We start from the raw sequence: 21,774 nt of genomic DNA, 5'->3' as shown, positions 1-21,774 counted from the left end.
TGGCTTCTTCAAGTAAGGCTGCTAACTAGGAGCTCAGCTCTGTGTTCAGGGGAGAAGAGGGTCGAAGGAGTTTCACTCCACGTTTCTCCAGTCCATCAAGCTCTATGTGTTTCTGTCCTGAACGGGCAGTTGTGGTGTTGGTCCATGGAAGGGCAGAAAGACTGGTAAAAGTTACAGAGCTGGCCAGGCGCTTTGCAGGCACGAGGCACTGCTGGAGGGAGCCAGCCGGCTGCTTGTGAGCTCCGCTGCCTGCAGTGTGGCTCAGCACTGTCCTCCGCTGCTCGCACAGCCTTTCATTCCTCCTGGCATGCTTGGAGGGACGGGGACAGACCTGCACCCTGGGTTATGGGCAGGTAGCAGGCAGCTGCCTGCATTCTCCCGGATGTGCTTGAGAGCAGGGGGGTGCTGTTGCAGGCCAGCCCAGACCCTGCACAGGCCTCGGCCATGTGGCTCTGTTTCTGAAGCAGGCTTATTCCAACAGGAACAAGTGAGGAAACCTCGGCTTGCTCCTCCCCAGGTCTCCTCGCTGCAGGTGCCATTAGGATCTGGGTTGTAGAGGCCACACTGCTGCCGAGTTGCCGGCCGCAAGACCTTCTTGCCTGCTCGGGGTTCCTCTCCCCCTCCCTGCGGGTGTTATTTACGCCGTTTCCTGCCCGGGGAAGTTCAGGAGTTTGACGTTACTGGGTTGGTTTCCGCTCTCCTGCCTGGCTCCCGCCGGGAGCTCTTGCAGAGCCTGAGCCCTGCGGTGCTGGCAGTGGCCAGGCAGGAGCCCGTGCCAGCGGGCAGGACGGAGGTGCCAGCCAGGCCCAGGGAAGGAACTGTAACCCCTGTCAGGCCAGACAACTTGAGCTCAAGTGGCCTGGGAGAGCTGGAAAAGCCGACCCCACGTCCATCTTTCCGCATCGGTCCTGCTGTGGGGCTAGACGGGGCTGCTCGGCCCCAGTGGGAGGAAGGGAGGACATGCCCGGGCATCGCTGCAAAGCTTTTGGGCTCCTGCCGAATCGACGCCCTCCCTTCTCCCTCCCTTCTCCCCCCCATCCTTCCAGCGTGCTCCCGCCTGGCCTGCGTCTCCCCTCCCTTCCCTTCTCCCTCCCATCCCGCAGCAAACAAAATGGCTGCTGCATGGCCATTTTGTTTTCCGTCTGGAAGGGGGAAAGCCAGGACGCTGGGACTTGGCTCTTTTTTGGAGGCTGCGGCCATGTTCGAGCCCAACTCTCCCGTCTCTACGTGGCACCGGCTGAAGCAGAGAGAGAGAGAGAGAGAGGAGAAAAAAAAAAAAAAAAAAAGGACCTTTTGGAACGAGACCAAAGTCAGAGGCAGAGAGTGGGTAGTTTTGGCGTATGTTGAGCACTGAAAATGCCTGGAATTGCCAAACTGAGCTTTTGTATTAGCAGCGTAAGGCTACTCGGTGCATGCAGAGTCGCGGGGCTGCACGGTATAGCCGGACAGAAAGGTTTGTTCGCTATATTCAATAAAACAGCCCTCCTTTCTTCTTTATTTATAAAGTACCAGAGAGCACTGTTGTCTAATTTGTTTTTGGACGGGTGGATGGTTTTACACATCAGCTTGGTATGATTAGAGCCGGTCATTGCCGGACGGTAGCATTTTAACCTGTTGTGTGTCCTCTTGTTTTTGGTGGCTATAAGATCTGACCTTTCCACTGATCTAGCAGTGCCTGGATTTAGCTGATGTGATCTGGAGGATTTATTTTTGGGGATTTTTGTTTTGTTTATTGCCTTCTTGCCTTGAAAGTTTTCATCTCCGGACTACAAAAATCTTAATTTAAATATTAAAAGAAATAGCTGTTCTTGGCTTTTTAAGCCCTTGCTTTTCTTACAAGGACAGAGCTGTACTGCGATAACAAGCTGTTTACTGCACCGGCATGTGTATCCTGCACACATTAAGGTGTGATACACAACAGAGACGCCATCAACAGTAACACGCCTTGAAAGTTTAAGGGAACTTGGTGGCGTTACCATATGATTTTGCGCAGAAGCATGGCAAAAATACCACAACATGCACCAAATAAAAGTGAATTTTTTTTTTTTTTTTTAAAGCAATTCTGCATTTCCTTCAGTAGCCTGGATGTCTTGGAGTTAGTAGTCACGTCTCTTCGTACACGGACGATCGGAGGAACAGATCTCTGTCCAGTGGCTTGCGGGGGGGGGGGGGGCGGAATCAGGCTTTGATAAGGCATCGGTGTTGGGGTGATCATCCTACCTTTCCTTGAGGGGCTACCTGGACATCTGGAGAGAAGCAGACAATTTCAGAGAGGAGCTGGGAAGGAGAGCAGAAAGAGGTGAAATCGCTTTTCTTGCACAGAAAGGTATTTGCCTCCATATCTGCTTGGTTTGTTTACAAATGGACGATGTAGAGAATTACACGGGTGACAGTGGTCCCGGAGCCAGGGCTGCATGCGTGGGCACTGGGCGGGTGGTTTGCATTGCAAATTAAATGTTTTGGTCCAAATCTATGGCAGAGTTGGACGTTACCTGCGCACCTTTCGTGAGCAGCTTTTGAACCGAACATCAAAAATAGTGTTAATGGAAGAGTTTTATAGAGTACTACAGGAAAGGATCTTCTTTCTTTAGATTTTTGAGTTAGCCTATAGAATTGAGTATGGAGTAGGTAAAAATAAACAAAAAAGATATTTTTTCCTCTTATAGCTCTTGATTTTTAATATTTTGGAGAAATTACTCTATGAAATATCAATAGTGCCTGTTTTATGACAAAAATTCTGGGATTTTTTTTTTCCTTCAGCAGAGTGTAAATGATATGCTAATTTACAAGGAAAATACACGAACATTTAGAGAAACCGTTACCGTTGTGGCCATCTTTAATAACGGATTTATGAAGGGTTAATAAAAGATAAGTTGTGTAACAAGCAGGTTCCAGATGCATGTATTACAGATAACAATACCAGATTAATTAATCATGATCCAGATGTTTCTAAACATCTGATAGACCTTGAAACAACCCCTAACAGAAGAGTAGCTATTTATTAAGATACCTGCTAATTGTTTAATAATAAACAAATGCCACGACAACATTGATATGAAATACTACCTATGTCATTACAAGAGCATGGAGGAAAAGCATTGCTGAGACATGGGGGCTGATGCAGGAATGAACTTTAAATATTTTTACTTCCATTTCCCTTTCCATATTCACAGCACCTTTGATTAACTCTTTCAAAGCATGATATTTTAATATCGACTCCAGGATCGGGTGTCTGGGAAGATGGTTGGCCTTGCTTTTCTTAGAGGTTTGCCTGGCCTGTGAGAAGTTAAAAGCAACTCATCCTTGTGGCTACTTTAAGAAATGTAAATTTTTTATTGCTTTCCAGTGACACAGGGTGCATTCAATATTTTTTTGGGGGGGCTGCCTGCTGCTTTTTCTGTGAGCGGGTTCCTCACTGCTGGTCGGTAGTCGCGCAGCTCTGAACGGTGCTGTGTGTGGATGCATGTCCCAGCAATGTTGGGGATCTATTGAAACCCTTCCCCACCTCTTTCTGTTTTCACTTATTTGGGGTTTGTTTGGTTTTTGGTCTGTTTGCTTTTTATTTTTCCACTCCAGCAATGCGGTGAGGCAAGGGCATGAAGTCACTACCGGCTTCCCTACACGCAAAGCTAAGGAAACAAAATGGCTGACAGTCAGCCATTTTGTGCCAAGGCAGCCAGCTGGCTGCACGCAGGCTTCACATTGGTCGGGGCTGGTTTTGCCCCAGTCCAGCCCATGCTCCAGGAGGCTGAAAAACCTCTCAGAGACGCGGGGCCCTGATTTCCCGCTGAGAAACCCTGCCCATCCCCAGCACATTTTGGCACCGACGCATGGGACTGTGGCTATACAAAGGCTGAAAGCAGTGTCTGCTTTTAAAGGAGCGACTTTGTTGTTTTATGGTTTCCTTCTCCCCCCCTCCTCCATTTCATTCAGTGCTCCTTAATAAACCAGATCAGCTCCTCAAAGCTTCAGAGCCTTTCTAGCTACTTTCCAAGGCGAGCTCCGTGCCTTCCCCTTTTAAAGACAGAGAGTTGGCCATGCTTGGGCATCTTCGGTCTGCAGATGCTTCGAAATTTGTGGGGGCACCAGCTTGGGTTGTCTGCCAGGGCTCTGATCGGCTGGTTGGCCATCACAAGCGGCCCTGAGCCCTGCTAACTGAAGAACACCTTTCCCTCCCCAAAAAAATGAGTCTGAAAGCTGGGCTGGAAATGCCTTTTTTTTTTTTTCTGGCCAGCCTGAAGGATCTTGCTGTGAAGAAAGATATTAATCCTTTACCTGCTAATTTCTCTCACCCCTCCAAGCACCTCCAGACAGCAGGACTGTGCTGGGCACAGGGACCTTTCTGCAGTCTCTCACAGAGACTGACTGAGCTTTTTCACAAAAAAAAATCAAATTTGGCTAGTTTTGAAGGAGTCATATTAAGCTGGGAAGGGAAAATTGCTGTGCCACTACCTTCAGGTCTGCACAGAAAATGGTGTTTTTCAAAGAGGTCCAGTTCTTAGCAGTCAGGTATCCAAAAATCTTCAAAAGCTGGGCTTAAATAACTTAGAAGGCAGTGAGAGGCTTTGGGGCATCGGCTTCTGACTCCTACAGACCCTGTTGGGTATTTTATCCAGAATTTGCATTGCTACATCACATTCAGGCACTTGTAAATCTAATGCTTCAGCAGCAAAAGCAGGGCAGAGCTGGAACACAGCTCACTTTGGCAACTGCTGGGGAATTTTTGCTGAGAATCTCGGTAGATACAGAGTTTGCACAAATCTTATGGCTGCATGGATATATGACTAATTCATAATGCCTCTTTGTAAAACCCCAGTGGGGTTTTACCATTGAGCTATTATCCAGTATGTGTGTGATCTTCTCTCTCCCAGGATCTATGATTCTCCTGCAGATATTAAACCAGAACATCACTTTTTCCCCACTGAAAGACAGTTGGGACAGGTAGATATCAACCTGTCCTAACCTCATTAGGCTGGCCTAGGCAAACCATTGCCCAGGCAGTGGGACCAAGCACTGGAGCAGGACTTCCCAAGGTTGGTTCCAGTGTCAGCTTTACCATGGACTTGCTGTGTGATCTTTGGCAAATTTGCTCCCCTCTCTGCTTCTTTTTCTTTCCCCATCTTTTGTCTTGATGGTTTAGACCATCCAGGCTTGCTGTTGTTGCAATTTGTATAACACCTAGCACAAATAAATGTGACAGTGACACTAAGAGTCATAGCAAGCCTTACTGGGTATAGTATTTCTAAATCCTCCTGTTTGACTCCTTTCTTCACAGATCCTGGCAAGATCAGGAATGCAGAGTCAGCAGCTGGGTATTCCCAAAACCTATACTCATTAAGACAATTATTATAATTAAATCTCCTGTTTTCAGGATTACTTGTAGAAGTCAGAAGGGATTTTATTTTTCTTCTCTCCATGTATAATTAGATCTATGTGAACTAGGAGTTATTTAATGTAATTTCCCACCCACAGTTTCAGATTGGCCCATACAGTGGTATCAAGAGTGACCTTTTAAATGCCTGCCCTATACATCTGGCTTATATGCTTAAAATAATATAAGCCACCAGATTGAGAATCAGGAAAAAAAATATTCCTCTGGGTCAGTTGCCAAGAGTCTCTTTGGAGAAGATGAGTATCCTCTGCTATGTGCATCAGTTGATGTGATCATCTGGGCCACCCACCCAGATGATCCAAAAATCTTCAAAAGCTGGGCTTAAATAACTTAGAAGGCAGTGAGAGGCTTTGTGGTATAGGCTTCTGACTCCACAGACCATGTTGGCTATTTTATCCAGAATTTTGCATCATCCTCTACCATTGCAGCAACCACTGGCTTTCTTGCCACCGTGATCCCTTCTGGTTGATGCATGGGGAAGCTGAAACACTTGAGTCTAAACTAATACTTCTGTCCTTGAGGAGCCCTGTGACAGACTGGATGGACCTTTGAGCCTGATTGTAACCTCACTGAAGCTCTGGCTGGTGTTGCGTGTGCTAAGGAGGGATGTGCAACCTCTGTGCATCACTTTCTGTGCCAACAAAACAGGAATAATAATATTTCCCATCAGAAGGCTGTTTGGGACACAAGCTACTTGGCACTGTGGATGGGCTGGGTACTTAAATGCTATAGGAATCAGTCCTGCACATTGATTTTTTGACATTGTTTATAGCCTGTCACAGTAGGAGAGGCCTGGCCAGATGGCCTGGCACAGCAGGACATCCCTTGTGAAGGCAGAGTTTGTCAAAGGGAATTAAGAGAATTATCTGGACTGTGTTGAAGGCCAGTGAGAAGGACTTCTGGACAGCTCTGCAAAGGAACAGGGCCACGTTCCAAACCTTGCTGCAAAGATATCCTGGTACCTCAGGCCATCCTAAACTCTCACCTCAAGGATCCCAGCTACAATAGTTCACCAAACCTTTGGGAATCTCACTTATTTCAGCTGTTGCCTGTTAACTGTGGAAGCACAAAGCATTAGGCAGCCTTGGTCCCTTTGGGGACTTCTGCCTCTCCCACCACAACACCCAGCAGACATCTAGGGAGGCTGGGGACATCTCCTGCTGGGCTCCCACAGGATATCCTCCTTTGGGTCTCTGCTGTGCTGCGCTTCACGTGCTTCTGGGGGCTCCCTTTTCCTTACGGCTTGCTTTAGTCTTCAAGGGGAATTCTTTCTCATTGCGAAAGAACCTCACACATTTCTTCTAAACTACCAACTTAATACCTTGCATCTGTATTTGGGTGTACAGAGAATGAAAAAAGTCTCAGAAGGTGAGCCAAGGGCTTGGGGGGAAGCCAGTCTGTCTCAGATCCATGCTAATACTGCCTGGCTGTGCTCTAGCCTTAAATGGACACCAAGCCTGCATGTTGCACTCATTTGTTTAGGAAATGAGATCTGCCTTGATGTACTCGATACCATTACATTTGCAGCCTAAAAGCTTCCTTGTACTCAGTCATTTCTAATCTGCTCAATTCCCTGGAGCGCATAGCAGCTAAATTGATGGATTCTCTTATCTGGTCTGGCAGGTTTGTTCTAGATACGCTGTGTGTTCAAGAGGTGAGGTCAGCCTGGCTGTATGTTACTTGGCATTATTGCAGTTTCAGGAGAGCTGCGCTATCTGCATGTATGGCCCTGGGTTCAAGGGGGGTGGCTGCTGCTTCCGTAAGCCCTTGGGTGCATAACGTTTGCAGCCAGTGTGAATGCCAAGGATAAAGTATAGTCCAAGTGTACTGAAGGAGGTTTAAAGAAGGAAAGGGAGCTCCAGGATAAGGATGGGTATGAGACTCCTTTTCCCTAATGTCACAAAGTCTGATGAATTTTCATCCATTTCTCTCCACAGGAGCCGCAGGGCGGCCAATGCCTGGATAAGGATCATCCCATCGCCTTAGACTGACGTGGTCCCAAGCTGTCCTTGAGGCTGAGGTAGTAGATTGAATAGTTGTGGAGCCCGATCCTCCCTTTGAGCTAACTATACAATCTACTGTCTTTCCTAAGGAGACAGTCAGGTCTTCAGTTCTTATCATCTACTTCTACACCAAGCACAGAGGCAGGTGGTGGAAGTAACGCAAAGCCAGTGATACAGCTGTGAATTAGGCGAGACCTCTGTACTGCTCTGTGGAGGTGAGGTAGTAGGTTGTATAGTTTGGTGGGAGGGATTTTATCCCATTTCAGGTGATAACTATACAGTCTATTGCCTTCCTTAAAGAGCAGCAAAACCGCTGGAGGACTGGCTCAGCCGCAGAGCTCCTTCCTGTGGCATGACTTCTTTCTGTCGAGGATCCCAAAACACAGCATGGCATTGTTGAACAACTCAGTGGGTCTTCTCTTATAGCGTCCAGGATTGCATTCTTCCAAGGATTGCTCTGTGCTTCAGTCGTATGAGCACGGAGCCACCTACATACAGAAAATATATCTCAGTTTAACGGGTGCTACAGAAACAATGAAATTAATTAATGCATCAGCTCCTGGTGCTCAGTTCTATTCTTTTTTTTTGCAGGAGATAGGCTCAAGTTGTAAAGGGTTTCTGCTGTTCTTTTCTGGTCTGTGCTCAAGTCTGGAGGGGAGTGGATACTTTGGTACAAAGAGGATAGATCTGAGCTTGCAATTGAAGTTTGTTGCTCCTGATTCTGAAGTTTGGGTTAAAAACTAGATCCAAGAGCAAGCTTAGCCTGTGGACTGAAAGTCCTGGGAGCTGATCAAATTTGGCTGGTTGGCCCCTGCTCAGGAAGTGCATTCCATCTTGGACAAGTTCCCAGCTCTCCACAGCATAGAGTTAGAGGGTGGTTCTTTTGGATTTGATAATCCATATCAACCGAAGTCACTTATATGCAAACCCTGGTGAGGAGATTAGGGCTCCTGTGTATTTATATAGAATAAGCCAACAATTCAGCCTAACACCCTGTCTTAGAGGGAAGACAGGTAAGGAAGAGATGTGAGCCAAAGGGAGCAAGTCCTAATCCTTCCGGGTTCTCCCAGGCAGGCAGCACTCTCATCTGACAACAGACACAGGAGAAGACAGCATGCTTCAGAGCTCTGGCACCTGACGAGGGACGGCAAATTGTTATTTCTTCTCTTTCTTAGGAGCAGAGGGGTCTATCCCTCTGCCATATTCCAAAGTAGGATCAAGACCATGAGTGGAGCTGTAACAGGATCAGGGTTGCATCAGTTCTTTAAGGCTGATGGACATCTCAGGCCATTATCAATGCCATCTCACTGTCAAGGAAACGCATGAGATCCGAGACACGGGGGAGTGAGGGCAAGCAGAGGACACCTTCTCAGATGAAGTGGGAGGAAAAGAGCTGCAAAAAGAAATTGGAACCCTCAAATTTCACCCTGAGTAAAGGGACAGTGAGACCCAGACCTGGCTGCCTGGGCCACAAGACTCCCCAAAATGAAGCAGTTTTTTTAAGGCTCCTCTGCTTCTTGGGATGGGGCATAGCTACAGTGAGGCTGGGCAACAGCTGGTGGGCGGGGATGCCACAGTGTCTAGTGGCGAAGGAATGCAGTCCCTCTCTCCATAAATTTGGCTCTTCAGCAGTCTTGGCGACTTGCTGTGCAAAACTACAGCTTGGTCCTCTTAGATGCATTATTATCCTCTAGCTGCTTGCTGAGGGGCAGAGCTCCTACCTGCAAATGGCTTGGAAGGTACCAAAATAACACCACAGGCATGGGAACAGAGCGGTGTATCCTCTTCGTATTTAAGAGGTATTCCCTAGAAAAGAACTAATCCTGCATGTCCCAACTGAATTCGGTTCAGTCCCCCTCCATTGCATTGATGTTAATGCAGAGAATCTCAGGCAGCAAAACTGTGTGAGCTGGAAGCCATGAATAAAATATTATTGGAGATATTCTCTTGTGAAAATAAACTTGTTTTGACGTTTTTAAAACAGTGTCTTTTTACTGTCTTGAAGTGAGCTTGGCTGGTGAATTGGGACCTCTAGAAGGGTGGCTGGCGTTCCTGTGTGTCACTGACCAAATTCTCCGTGTGACCAAAATCCTGAGCACAAAAGCAAAGCCACAGCCAGGACACGGTGAGGATGTGGGGCAGGTTGGGTTGGCCGAGCAGCTGAGACCACCCATTTGGATTGTCAATGGGTGCTTTCCTGGGCCAACCTAGAGCCCCTCTGCCCAGGAGGAGGGTTAACAGGCGGTCCAAGCTGATAGCCATGGATATTTGGGACACCCAGCTAACTCACTGGCCAGGATCCCACAGCACGCAATGCCATCACTGGCCACAATGGCAAGGAGCGGCAGGCAACTTCTTTTAGCACAAAGCAGCCAGGAAACAAGATCAAAAAAGATGGGTCCCCACCGGCACCCCTGGGACTGCAGGACAAGAGCGCTTTCAGCCCAAATACTCAAAGGGAATATGGGACAGCTGGCCAGACCTACCAGCACCACAGCCCCACTTACAAACCCCCCGGGATGGTGTACACGCCCCAACCCTTCCAACTCACCGTGTTCTGGGGAGCTTCAGAAGCCACAGACAAGCAACCTCCTCTCACTCAACTTTCAGCAGGCACATCCATCTCTCTGCTGGGAAACAGGCCCGGGGTGGGGGAGAACCAAGCAGGTAGGGCTGATGTAGTAGCCAGGCCTTATAAACACCACAAATCCCCTGATTTTAACCCAGCTGACCACAGGTGATGGTTAAATACCTTCTCCTCTTTCTCCCACCACATGTGGTCATGGGGTTGCGAGGATCCAGCAGCATCTTTGTCAGGGTCTTGGCTCCTTTTCTCCCCAGGAGTCACCCACTGGGTCACGCTGGTGTCAGAGCATCCTTCATGGCAACCCCAGAAATGGAGTGGAAGTGCTGCAAAAGTCTCCCTCGAATGTTTTGTGTCCTCCCCTGCGTGTGTTTCCCGTTCAGGCCAGGGTCCGTGCTCCATTGCTGTTTACCCTGCCACTGCCACGTGGTCACCTTCCCTCCTTCCCTAACCCTCCCTAATTTAAAATTAAACCAAACCGCCCCAAATGCCCGTGCTGGCAGGGCTTGGCCCCACTGTCCTGGGGTGCAGGGGGAAGAGGAATCTGTGATGAGGAACCCTATAAATAAGTTCTTGCACAACTGCATGACTCCAGAAGTCAAAAACCTTAAGGAAAACAAAACTCAACACTTTTTGCAAGGATCACTAGCCCCACAATCATGATAAAATATTTAAATCCTAGAATTATTTTGATGGGCTTCTGCTAATGCTGTTTATCAGCAGCACTGGTGCTCCCAGCTCCATAATGGCTCCCAGCAGGGTGGGGGATCCAGCATTGCAAAAAAATCGGGTGTTGACCAAATGTCCTGATTTTGCTGGGACAAGAAATGCTTTTCTGCTCATTTTATTGTTTATAGGGAATTAACACTACGTTCTCCGTCACCCAGATGGAAAAACAGTCACGGTCTTGAAATGCTCTCCCAGCTCCATCCCTACCTGAGCCCTCACCCCTTACACAGGCGAACAGCAGCCGCTCCGACTGTATTTCCATCACCTATCCCTAACCCAAGCCTGGATTTTTTTATTTTCCCCGAAAGCAGCTTGGCAGCAGGAGCTCAGCCTGCAACGAGAGCGTGCAGCAACCATAGCACCTGGCCAGGAGGTTATTTTTAATCTGATTCTTAACTACATCTGATGCTTGTGATTAAATAAAGCACTAAAATCTCTGTAGGGTTCTGCGTAGCGAGTTCAGAGTTGCCCAGTTCTCTGCAGTGTCTCTCCCACTGCCATCTGCCGGTCACCGTTTTTAGCAGGGATAGCCGTGACCATGACCTAAAAAAACCCCACAGGCAGCTGGTTTCCTGTAAAAGAGCTGGAGCTGCTGGGCTTCTGCAACAGGATTTCAGGGAGAAGGGAAACGGGGAGTCGCAGGGCAGCCTCGCCAGGCAAAGCAGGAGTGGAAGGATGGGGAAAAGCAAAAAGCAAAGGTCTGATCTGAGGATCGCTCCCGTGCTGCAAGTTTATGCCTTGCAAAGCCCTTTCCCCATGTGCTGCTCATGGCTGGGTGATGTTCTGCAGTGAAAATGCTGCAGAAACATGGGATCTGGGGACGCATGCTTGCATTTCACTTCTTTCTTAGCTGCAAAGATGAAAAACTGTGTGTTTGGGGGTGGGAAGGGGTTGGCTACTGGGCCTCTTGAAACAGGGAACCAGAAGCGCTCCAGCCCCAGTTTTAATCTCTTTTTTTTTTTGCTCCGAGCACTCTTCCTCTTACTTTCATTGCCCAAAAATTCCTGGCGGGGACACATTTTTGCTTTGCACTCAGCTGGGCGCTCAGGGAATATTCCCTACGTCATCCTCAATCTCCTCCTGCTGCTGCTTTTACACAGGCTTAAGAGCATTAAGTTCCAACCTTGCAGAAACCCGCACCCGGATGCTTTTGGAAAGCAAAGAAACCCTTTAGCACCCCCAGGAGCCACGTTGTCTTTTAGCAATTCCACCTAAGCACACAATCAAGAGTGTTTTATGGATATAACAAGCAGGGCCCCAGCCTCCAGATCCCCCAGTGAGACACTGCATGGCCGACAACAGACTTTCACAACAGGGTTTATTCAGTGCATGCTCTGGGGATGCACAGGACACAGCATCATGGGGAAGGACGCAAATATTGGCCTTTAGGTCATTCTCCACATCATCTGTCTAAGAAACCAAAGGATGCAACAGCCAGAGAAGGGACTGTATCTCCTAGTCCCTTCCACTGGTCTGCAAAGCTTGTCACGTATTTAATGCACCTTACTGGGAATCCTCAGGCGAAGGGAGCAGAGACACGGGGGAATACAACACACAGTGTCCCAGACAACGAAAGTGGTCCTCCAACAAGTCCTGGAACCACCAGTAACCTCATTCACTTGGCTCTCTTGAGCTTAAATTGCACCAGCACATGTGATGATTTGTTTCTCCTGGACCAGGTTCCATCACACACAAAATCTATGTCAACTGGGATCTGTAGCTAAATTCAAATACACTTAAGTTATGCAAAGGAAGCCATGCAGAAGAAAGCTGTATGAAGGAGCCGGTAGCTCCTCTTTAGCGCTGAAGGTTTTTCTTCTGCGCATGCACACAGGTGCAGGCACATGCGTAACATAAAGTCATGGCAATGGACTAACTGTGGAACGGGTACATATGGTAGAGAGCAGAAGAGAGAAAGGAAGCAAGAGTTGCAGAGGTGCGAGGCGGAAAAAGGAGTACATCAGGGTAGTACTGGCCATAGCTATACCAGAACCAGGAAGGAAATAGAAATTCTGTCCTGGGGGAAGGGGGGTGGAGGGGAAGCCACCTGTGTTTGGACAGGAAGGGAAGAGATGAAACTTCTCCAAAACTGAGACAAATGCATCAGGAGGGGAAAAGAGCGTTTTTGTTGGAAACTCATCCTGACCAACACCAAACCCAGCCACCACATCTCATCTACAGACAAACACCAAAACCAACCACCATGTCTCATTGCCACTTGGGTTTCCAAATCATTCTGCTTTCCCTGGGGACATGGTGCAGCAGGGCCTGCCAGCCACACAGGCAGGTGGGATAGCTCATCACTTCCAGTTTGGAAACGGACCAGAAGCCCAGGCTGGCTGGGAAGAAAGGAGAAGTGTCCAAGATCACCAGCCTTATGTCAGACACTGTCCTGCCCTTGGGTCTCCTCAGGAAGGGGACCAAGTTCCCATGGGACTGCCAGCTGCCCTTGGCTCGTCAGGGCTGGAGCAGATAAGAAGAGAATGTGTCAACCTGAATTGTCCATGGTGTCTCCCAAGCCTACCAGGGTTGTGGAACAACCAATGCTGAAGAAAGCCTTGGTGACTGGTGCAGGGACAGCTGAGAAAGACCATTCAAAGAAGAAGGCCCACCAGGATGACACTGGGTAGGAAGAAGAGTGAAAGCCCCAAGCAGGTACTGGGGGCTCCAGCCGTGGGCTGATCCATGCTTGTCTGGTCTGAGTTTGTCTCCAGTTCTTCAGTGTCCAGGGCACCTGCTGGCAGAAGAGAAGAAAACTTGGAGTTAGAAGGGAAGATCTGGACAAAAGAGAAACTCCCAGTCATGCAGGTCCATCAGTGACGTGCACCGAGACACCACAAGGTGCGAGGCAGCAGTGCACCAATCCAGTGAGGGCATGACACAGCTGGTGGGTTAGTGGGGAGCAGGCTGTAAACAAAACCATGCTTCATGAACGAGACATCCAACCAGCCCCGTTCAGTGTTAGAGGAAAGAGTGAGGAAAAGGGTTGGTGCCACATACGAGAGAAGGATCTAAAGGACCAGTCCAATACTGGTTCCTCCCAAGCGCGCTCCATGCTGCTTGGGGATCACTGAACATCTGCGTGTCCATGCCAGGACAGACTCCACAATTACCTTACCTGAGAGGGAGGTCTGGAAAGCAGGGCTCTGCCCTTTTTTTTCTTTGGAAGCTGATGTTAAGCGCAAGAAGGTGGGCTCTTCAGGGCTGAAGACCACTGACTTTGAGGGGGTTATGAGCTCAGCTTTATTGAAACCTAACTTGACCTCTGGAACAATTTGCCTGGGCGATGGAGGTGGACTGGAAAAGGCTGATTTCTCTTTCCCATCCTCTTTGACACCTTTATTTGTTTCTAGAATTGATTTGGGGCTGAAGGCTGTGCCCATGCTTTCTAATAAGGCTGGATCCTCTGTAGTTAAGGGGCTAATAGGGTCTCCAGTGTCTACCTCTACTTCTGGAGATACGTTATAATCCAGGTCTAACGTGGGCTCAAAGGAAAGAGTTAGCCCAGTTGCCTCAGTATGATTGGCTCTTTCTGTTTCAGTGGGTTCTGGCTTTGTGGTTGTGGCAGTTTTTGGTTGTATCTTTGCTGTTGTGGTAGGTGCTGGTGCTGTAGTGGTGAGTTTTGGCTTTGCTGATGTTGTAGTGGCAGGTGTTGGCTTGGCTGTAGTGGTGGTGGATGTTGGTGTGATGGGTGTTGGCTTAGCCACAGCTGTGGTAGGTTTTGGTGTGGTGGGTGCTGGCTTGGCTGTTGTGATGGTTATGGTGGGTTTTGGCTTGGCTGTAATAGTGGTTGTGGTGGGTTTTGGTGTTGTAGGTGTTGGCTTGGCTGTAATAGTGGTTGTGGTGGGTTTTGGTGTGGTGGGTGTTGGCTTGGCTGTAATAGTGGTTGTGGTGGGTTTTGGTGTGGTAGGTGTTGGCTTGGCTGTAATAGTGGTTGTGGTGGGTTTTGGTGTTGTGGGTGTTGGCTTGGCTGTAATAGTGGTTGTGGTGGGTTTTGGTGTGGTAGGTGTTGGCTTGGCTGTAATAGTGGTTGTGGTGGGTTTTGGTGTTGTAGGTGTTGGCTTGGCTGTAATAGTGGTTGTGGTGGGTTTTGGTGTGGTGGGTGCTGGCTTGGCTGTAATAGTGGTTGTGGTGGGTTTTGGCTTGGCTGTAATAGTGATTGTGGTGGGTTTTGGTGTGGTAGGTGTTGGCTTGGCTGTAATAGTGGTTGTGGTGGGTGTTGGTGTGGTGGGTGTTGGCTTGGCTGTAATAGTGGTTGTGGTGGGTTTTGGCATGGTGGTTGTTAGCATAGTGGGCTTTGGCTTGGCTGTAGTGGTGGTGGGTACTGGCATGGTGGATTTTGGCTTGGCCATGACTGTGGTGGCTGTTGGTGTTGTGGGTTTTGGCTTGGCTGGGGTTGTTGTTGGGAGTGTGGTGGCAGGTTTTGGCTTGGCTGTCGTTGTGATAGGTGCCAGTATTGTGGGTTTTGGCTTGGCTGTGGTTGGGAGTATGGTTGTGGGTGATGGCTTGGCTGTGGTTGTGAGCGTGGTTGTGGGTGGTGGCTTGGCTGTGGTTGGGAGTGTGGTTGTGGGTGATGGCTTGAGTGTGGTTGGGAGCGTGGTTGTGAGTTTTGGCTTGGCTGCTGTTGTGGTTGGGAGCATGGTTGTGGGTGGTGGCTTGGCTGTAGTTGTGGTTGGGAGCGTGGTAGTGGGTGGTGGCTTGGCTGCAGTTGTGGTTGGGAGCGTGGTAGTGGGTGGTGGCTTGGCTGTGGTGGGTATTGGTGTTGTGGGTTCTGGTTTGGCTGTGGTTGTGGGTTTTGGCGTGGCTGTGGTTGTGGGTGATGGGCTTGCCTTTGTTGTCACAGAGGCTGGAGTGGTCTCTTCTACAGTGGGTTCTGGTAAGAGACGAAAAGTGCCATGGGTTAGGGCTGGCGTCAGCTGACCTCAACAGATCCCCTGCACTAAGCAGGGCCAGCAGAGATCAGCCATGGGGAAAGGCAGCAGCTGACCCCTTTCAGGTCCCTCTGGGCCATCCCCCACTCTGGGCTTCCCAGCCTGGAGACATCTCAGCTGCCTCAGACAACCTTCTGCCCCTCAAGGGACATCCTCATGGGGCAACAACTGCTGGCTGAGGAGGTACGGGGTCTTTGTCTGATCCTCCTCATCTTGAGGCATCTGACCTATCTTAGGGGCTGCCATTGCACCTGATGTCTCATGGTCCAGCCCATCCAGGGCTTCCTGATAGCTCCAGGAGGGTTCAGAGCTTGGACCCCAACCCAGGGGTCTGAGTCCCAGTAGCCTGTCAAGGGACACATGCTGCTTCACTTCACTTACCACACAAGGAGTTGACACAGGCTCTGCCCTCGGGACACTGTGAGCATGAGGGTCCTTCCTTGTACGGCTTTCGGCCTTTCATATTACCCCTGGAAGCAGAAGACACCAAGAAAGAGAAGGTGTGAGGAGAAGGGGAAACACCCATTCCAAAGAGGAGATCTGATTCAACTGGAATATCCCAGCCAAGGCAAAACTCAGGATTTATTGAAAAACCAGGTCTTGGTCTCCTGCCACAGACTATCAGTGCCATTTACCCAACAGCCTGATCCCCTGGCTGTTAAAACCTAGTGAGACAGCACCACAGACCAGATCCTTCACCACCCCTTAGAAAAGAGCAGTTGATGGGCATTTGGACAGGTGATTTTGTCTCCCTTCTGCTCAAGACCCCCAAGAAGGTCTGCAGCAACCGGCCATTCTTGTTGGTCTCATCCTCCAAGCAAGTGGTCCCCAAGGCTAGGCCCAGGGCGTTGCGAATGAGTACCCACCTCTCCTCCCATGTCCAACCCTTCTTGCTGGTGCAAACAGGCTTCTCCACCTCAGGCAACCGCTGCTGCCGGCGGCGAAGAACAAGGCACAGAGCAGGGAGCTGCCGCTTGTACCCTCAGCTACTGCAGCATCAGCCTTGGGCAGCTCTTGGGCAGGGGGGGAGCTCCCCCCTCAGGTCTGCACCAGGAGCTGAACCAGACCTCAGCAGTCGCAATCATGGGCAGGGATCGCCAGGCACCCCTTCCTTCCTTTGTGACCAACCCAAGATAACAAAGGCCTTTCTTGGACTCACTTTGCTTTTATTTCTGAACAAGGCCAAATCCTGCTCTGCTATAGAGACTGAAGGAAGGACATTTCCAGCACAGTCAAGATGCACCAAGCCATGCAAGGTACGGGACTTACGGTGGGTAATAGTTGCAAACAAGCAGGTACATGCCCTCTGTTTCGATTCCGTCAATCTTCTCACAAAACTTTGCCCCGCAGCCGATCCGATGCGTGCTTGCCCAGACCACCTAAGGCAAAGACCGGGGCGAAGGTGAAGTGAGTGGGTGAAGGCAGATGCCCTGCTGGCAACTCATCCCCTGGCCTTGAAGGCTGCTCCGTCACCAAACCAATGTCCCCCTAATCTCAGCGTGTGCCCCAGATCCCACATCTCCACATTGCTTTGGCATTCAGGATCCTGCCCCCTGCCCCTGTCTGGACCAAGTGCCACAGCTGTCCTACCATATAGCAGAGCATCATCATCTCTGCTTTGTTCTTGGAACCCTCCAGACATCCATCCTCGTATTTACCACTACCATCTCTGCTCCTCCTTGCTCCCACCCAAGCTGTGAAGAAACACTCAGACCTCCTATCTCTGCCTAAGACAAGCTGGCACCCAGCTCTGCTGAGTAGCTGAAAAAGGGCTGCAGAGCTTGTTTAAAAAAAAAGGTCTTCTCCAAAAGGCTGGTCATGGCTGGCACCATGTCCAGGCTCCCCTGTAGCATTGTGATTCCTACCTGGTTCCCCATCCCTTTGCAAAATCTGGGAGGAGCTGGGACTCTGGTACATCTCCTTTCCCGACAACCCCATCCTTCCACCCCAGCAGCCTGGTACCTGGGTGTAGTGACCACACATCTGTCCAGGGACACACGTGGAGGTCGTCAGGTTATAGTACTTCTCCTCCCCGTTCCAGTCTTCCACAGCAAATTCCAGGTCCAGGGTTGGGGCCATAGCAAAGAGGTTTTCCCCCCGTCGTCCCCTCTCCTTGTTGTGGTCCCAGATGCACTTCTCTGCATAGGCTTGAGCAAAGGCCTCCAGCTCCGTGTCCCAGCTCTGGAAGGAGCTCGGTGTCAGCATACAGAGGGGGACACTGGGCTCTCCAACATACACAAGGACATGTACCAAGGACCACTGGGCTCTCTGGCCGCAATTTCCCCATTCATGAGTAAAATTCAAATCCCTACCCAACATAGTCCTCAGTCCCAGCACAAACCAAACCTTAGCCTATAGGTCAAACAGGGGAAGGTCAGTGTGTCAGCACAACTCTCACAACCTTGCTGGAGCATCTCTATCATCATCATGGAGCATCCTCAACTCAGCACAGTTGAGAAACCATGAAGTTGGATGGAAGAAGGGAGGAAACTCACCTCGGGTCACACAGGAGGGACCCTGGGGACATCCCTCTTTGACCAGGGTGGGGATGGGAGGGAAGCAGAACACATCTCCCCTGGCAGCTGCACAGAGCCCGGGAGCACACGCTCCTGGGAAACATCATCTGTTTGCCCGGATCTGAGACACGGCCAGCCGGCTGCCTGCCAAGAGCCCCCTCAGAGCGGCAGCGGCCCTGCCGCCAGCTGAGCCCACCGGCCCACGGTCCCCCACCGGCCACATCGATATGCAGCAGGAGGAGGAGAGGCTTTCTCGCAGGGAGGCATATGATGAACCCTACGCCACAGCTGTTTGGATCGTCCTTGCACCATTTGATGGAGACAGCAGCTTTGCTTCTCCAGCGGGCTGGAAGGCAGCCCAGCAAACGTCGGGTCCTAAGGGGAGACCTTCCTGGCCGCAGCCAGATCCAGGGCTGGATCCAAAGGGGGATGGAACACGGCCCCGATGCAGGGCATGCCACCCACCAGGGTGTTGAGGGGATGTGGATGGGCCCCTGAGCAGCAGCATTGAGGGACCAGGGGGAAGGAAACACCGAAATATGTGGATGGGGGCACAGAAAGTTGGTTGACCTCCCACCGTGGCCCCAAGCCAGGCTGAGAGCAATGGCTGGAAACTCAGTTTGGGGAGCGCACGCCCCTCTCCCTCTGGCACAGAGCTGGGCTCCATAAACAGGAGACTCATTAAAAATGAAGAGCAGCTTTAGGCTGTGCATCCCCCCATCACCTAACCATTTCCACAGCAACCAGATCCGTGTCCCAAACAGAAGCGCAGGGTGACCTCAGCCGGGCATGGTGCCACGGCAGCAGGTGAACTCGGAGGCGAAGACAGCCCGAGCAAATGTCCTGGGAGGGAGGCAAGGACAGCGCTTTCATGGAAAACCTCGACCAAGAAATTGTCAGGGCTGCTGTAAGCGAAACATTTGTTGTGCTTCAAAAAAAAAAGCCTTTGGCTCTGGACTGCAAATCAGTCCGGTATGTTTAAGCAGAAACAAAGCAACGCTGTGGATGGGAGCATCTCAAAGCACTCTATCTGCAATCAAAGTGTCAGTTGGGAGCAGCAGTCACTGGTTCAGAATTGCCGCTGACTTAAGGACTCTGAAAGATTGTTTCCCTCAGACTTTGGCTCCAAAGCCCTTATTCTCTGAGTTTTCTGTGCCTTGCTTTGATGGGTGCCTGCAGGATCATGGTGCTTAGGGTTCTGGCTCTGTCGCCTTTGAGTCTGAAGTCACTGGCCAGACCTTCTATACCTGAACATAGCTTTTTTGCTTCATTTGCTTGGTAAGCCCCCATTTACCAGCCCTTAAAGGTTTAATTCAGCCTGGGCAACTGTTGGGCCAGGCAGAGAGGTCTCCTCCAAGCACACTGTGACCTAAAGAGCAAAGCACTCCAACTATCTGTGATAAAAAGTTGTCCTCCTCCTCCACATGTATTGCAAACAGTGAGAAAAATCACGTGTGGTGCAAGATAAAACACGATAGACAAATTTTAATGAAATCAAGGGTCCAAATAAGACAAAAAGCAGCACCGGTTCAAGAGCTTGTTTTTGCTGCCACTGCAGCCACACGTGCTGGTGGGCACCTGACTCAGTTTCCCCAAGAAAAATGGGGGATCCCTCACCTCCAAGATGGCCACACTTGGTGGGGATTAGGAGCATGATGGAATGCCCAAATAACTGGTGGTCACATTTGAAGGTGACATTCCTTCCTATAGGTAAAACCCCATTCACCTGTGAAGGCAAATAAACTGCACTAGGCAATACCCCCCACAGCAGGATCCCCCCTCCAGCCCAGGGCACTTGCTCATGGCCAACGTCCCCCTGCCTTTCCTCCCCATCCCACGGAGCTCCAGCGGGCACACATGTGAGTGAGAGCTGCATCACTCTCTCGCAGAGCATCAGGGGACTCATCACACTTAGGAACTTCCACAAATAAAGACTTTGCTATAGGTGAAAGCAAACTCATCTCTTTAGAGGCAATTCAGGGAACCCCTCCGTTGATAGCTGGTTGTAACGCCACAGAAGAATTTCTCTGCCTCCCCTAAAGAAAACCCTGATCCCTCCTAGCATTAAGATCAAGGCTTGCACTGCACAAACACCCTCTGACATTCATTCCCCTGCAATAAAAGCCACTTACCATCTTCAGCATATCCATAGCAGGAGGAGAGACCTGGGAGCGGTATTTGTTATGCCCATCCAAGATTATCTTCTTTTCTTCATCACTCAGGGACCAGCTCAGCTCCAGTGCTGTGAGCAACAGGAAAACAGGAGGAAGACCTGAACTCAGCATCGTGCAGCTAACTTCTGCTCTTAGCAGCCCACGGCTCTGGCAGTCAGATTTAAAGCACCTCCCAAAAGCAAGGAACACCCAACAGCTTGAAAATTGGGGAGGAAATGTATTTCTTTATTAGAGCGGAGTTTTGGAGCCACGCGGTACACACCCATCTCACATATCGGCCTTGATGGAGAAGCAGCAGTACGGCTGGTGCCAATGAGCGCGCAGGGTCCGCTCCCCGAGACAGACCCTGTGACTGATTCATAATCCCTGGATTGACATTTTCATCCAAGCCTCTGCTGCTTCAAACCTCAGACATCCCCTTAGCCCTCAGCTCCGGGTCCTCTCTTCTACCTCCTGTCCCTTTCCTCCTAAACCATAATAATAACAACAAGCCCTAAGGAACTGGCAAAGCCCTGGTTTACACCAGGGTCCTCCCCTGTCCCTGGAATGCAGCTGCGTTTAGAAACAAAGGCAACAAGATGCAACTGCTGAGAACAGCGTGCAGCGTACCAACTCCCCACCGGGAGCCAGAGCCCACCTCATCCAGCCCCATGTCTGTGCACCGGCCGTGTTGGGGGGGAAGCAGTAGGCAGCTGGGGAGCGGCCCCCCCCGGGGGGGGGGGTGTAATTCCCCTTCCCTGTGTCATCAGGAGAAGGGTGAGCAGGAGATGAAGAACAGGATGTCGAGCTGAAATTGCCACCAAAAGGGGAGTTGAGGGTCTATAGCTGCCTTCAGGGCTATTGACTCTGCAGGGAGCAGCTGTGCTCCCTCCCCAGGCAGACACCTGGAGGCCTCACCATCAGGTGTCCCGAATCACCCGGCCACAGAGACAGTCTGGCAGAGCCCCTCCAGCCCGCCTGCAGCCTCTTCCTCCCCATCTGCGATTGTGCAACCGCCCCAGCTCTGCTCCAGGAGCTGCCTTTGGGGATCACGGGCTGTTAGAAAGGATCAGCGGGTGGGCAGCTCTGGCTAGCAGAGCCAAGTTAATCACATGCTGTCAGCTCTGCCTCCCCCTCTCCCCTCCCCAGGCAATGCTTTGCCATTTTTCCTTTTGCTTTGGACCACCCCGATCACCTCTCTTGCCACAGTAGGTCTCCTACTGCCTCCCAAACCTTGTACTTCTGCATATTACCTTCTTCATTAGGCCCAGGGTGTACCATCCTCTCAACAGTCTAACATCTCAAGAGGGTGTCTTCAACTCATCCGGTCAAACCAGAGGTTCCCACTTATTGCTAAGGTGAACTGCAGGCCTGGAGTCTCAGTCCAGGCAAACCTTGCCTCCATCATGAGATGCCTCAAAAGCTCTGCTGCTGCATCCCTGGAAAAACAACTAGAAAGGATCAAC

The 21,774-nt window shown here is 50.3% G+C and overlaps 1 protein-coding gene across 1 annotated transcript; it reads right to left on the bottom strand.

Moving 5' to 3' along the window:
* Nucleotides 1-14,266: 14,266 nt before the first annotated feature.
* On the bottom strand, nucleotides 14,267-21,713 carry PI16 (peptidase inhibitor 16). Its single transcript, XM_054803464.1, is given in 8 exon segments — nucleotides 14,267-15,045; nucleotides 15,048-15,581; nucleotides 16,021-16,109; nucleotides 16,909-17,018; nucleotides 17,602-17,820; nucleotides 20,288-20,397; nucleotides 21,562-21,601; nucleotides 21,708-21,713. Coding segments are annotated over 8 exon segments (1,746 nt in total). The 3' UTR covers nucleotides 14,267-14,407.
* Between the last annotated feature and the right edge of the window lie 61 nt (nucleotides 21,714-21,774).

The sequence above is a fragment of the Grus americana genome, chromosome 25 (genome assembly GCF_028858705.1).
Source record: "Grus americana isolate bGruAme1 chromosome 25, bGruAme1.mat, whole genome shotgun sequence".
Taxonomy (NCBI): Eukaryota; Metazoa; Chordata; class Aves; order Gruiformes; family Gruidae; genus Grus; species Grus americana.
Note: the sequence above shows the minus strand (reverse complement) of the source record. Positions and strands in the feature narration are given on the sequence as shown.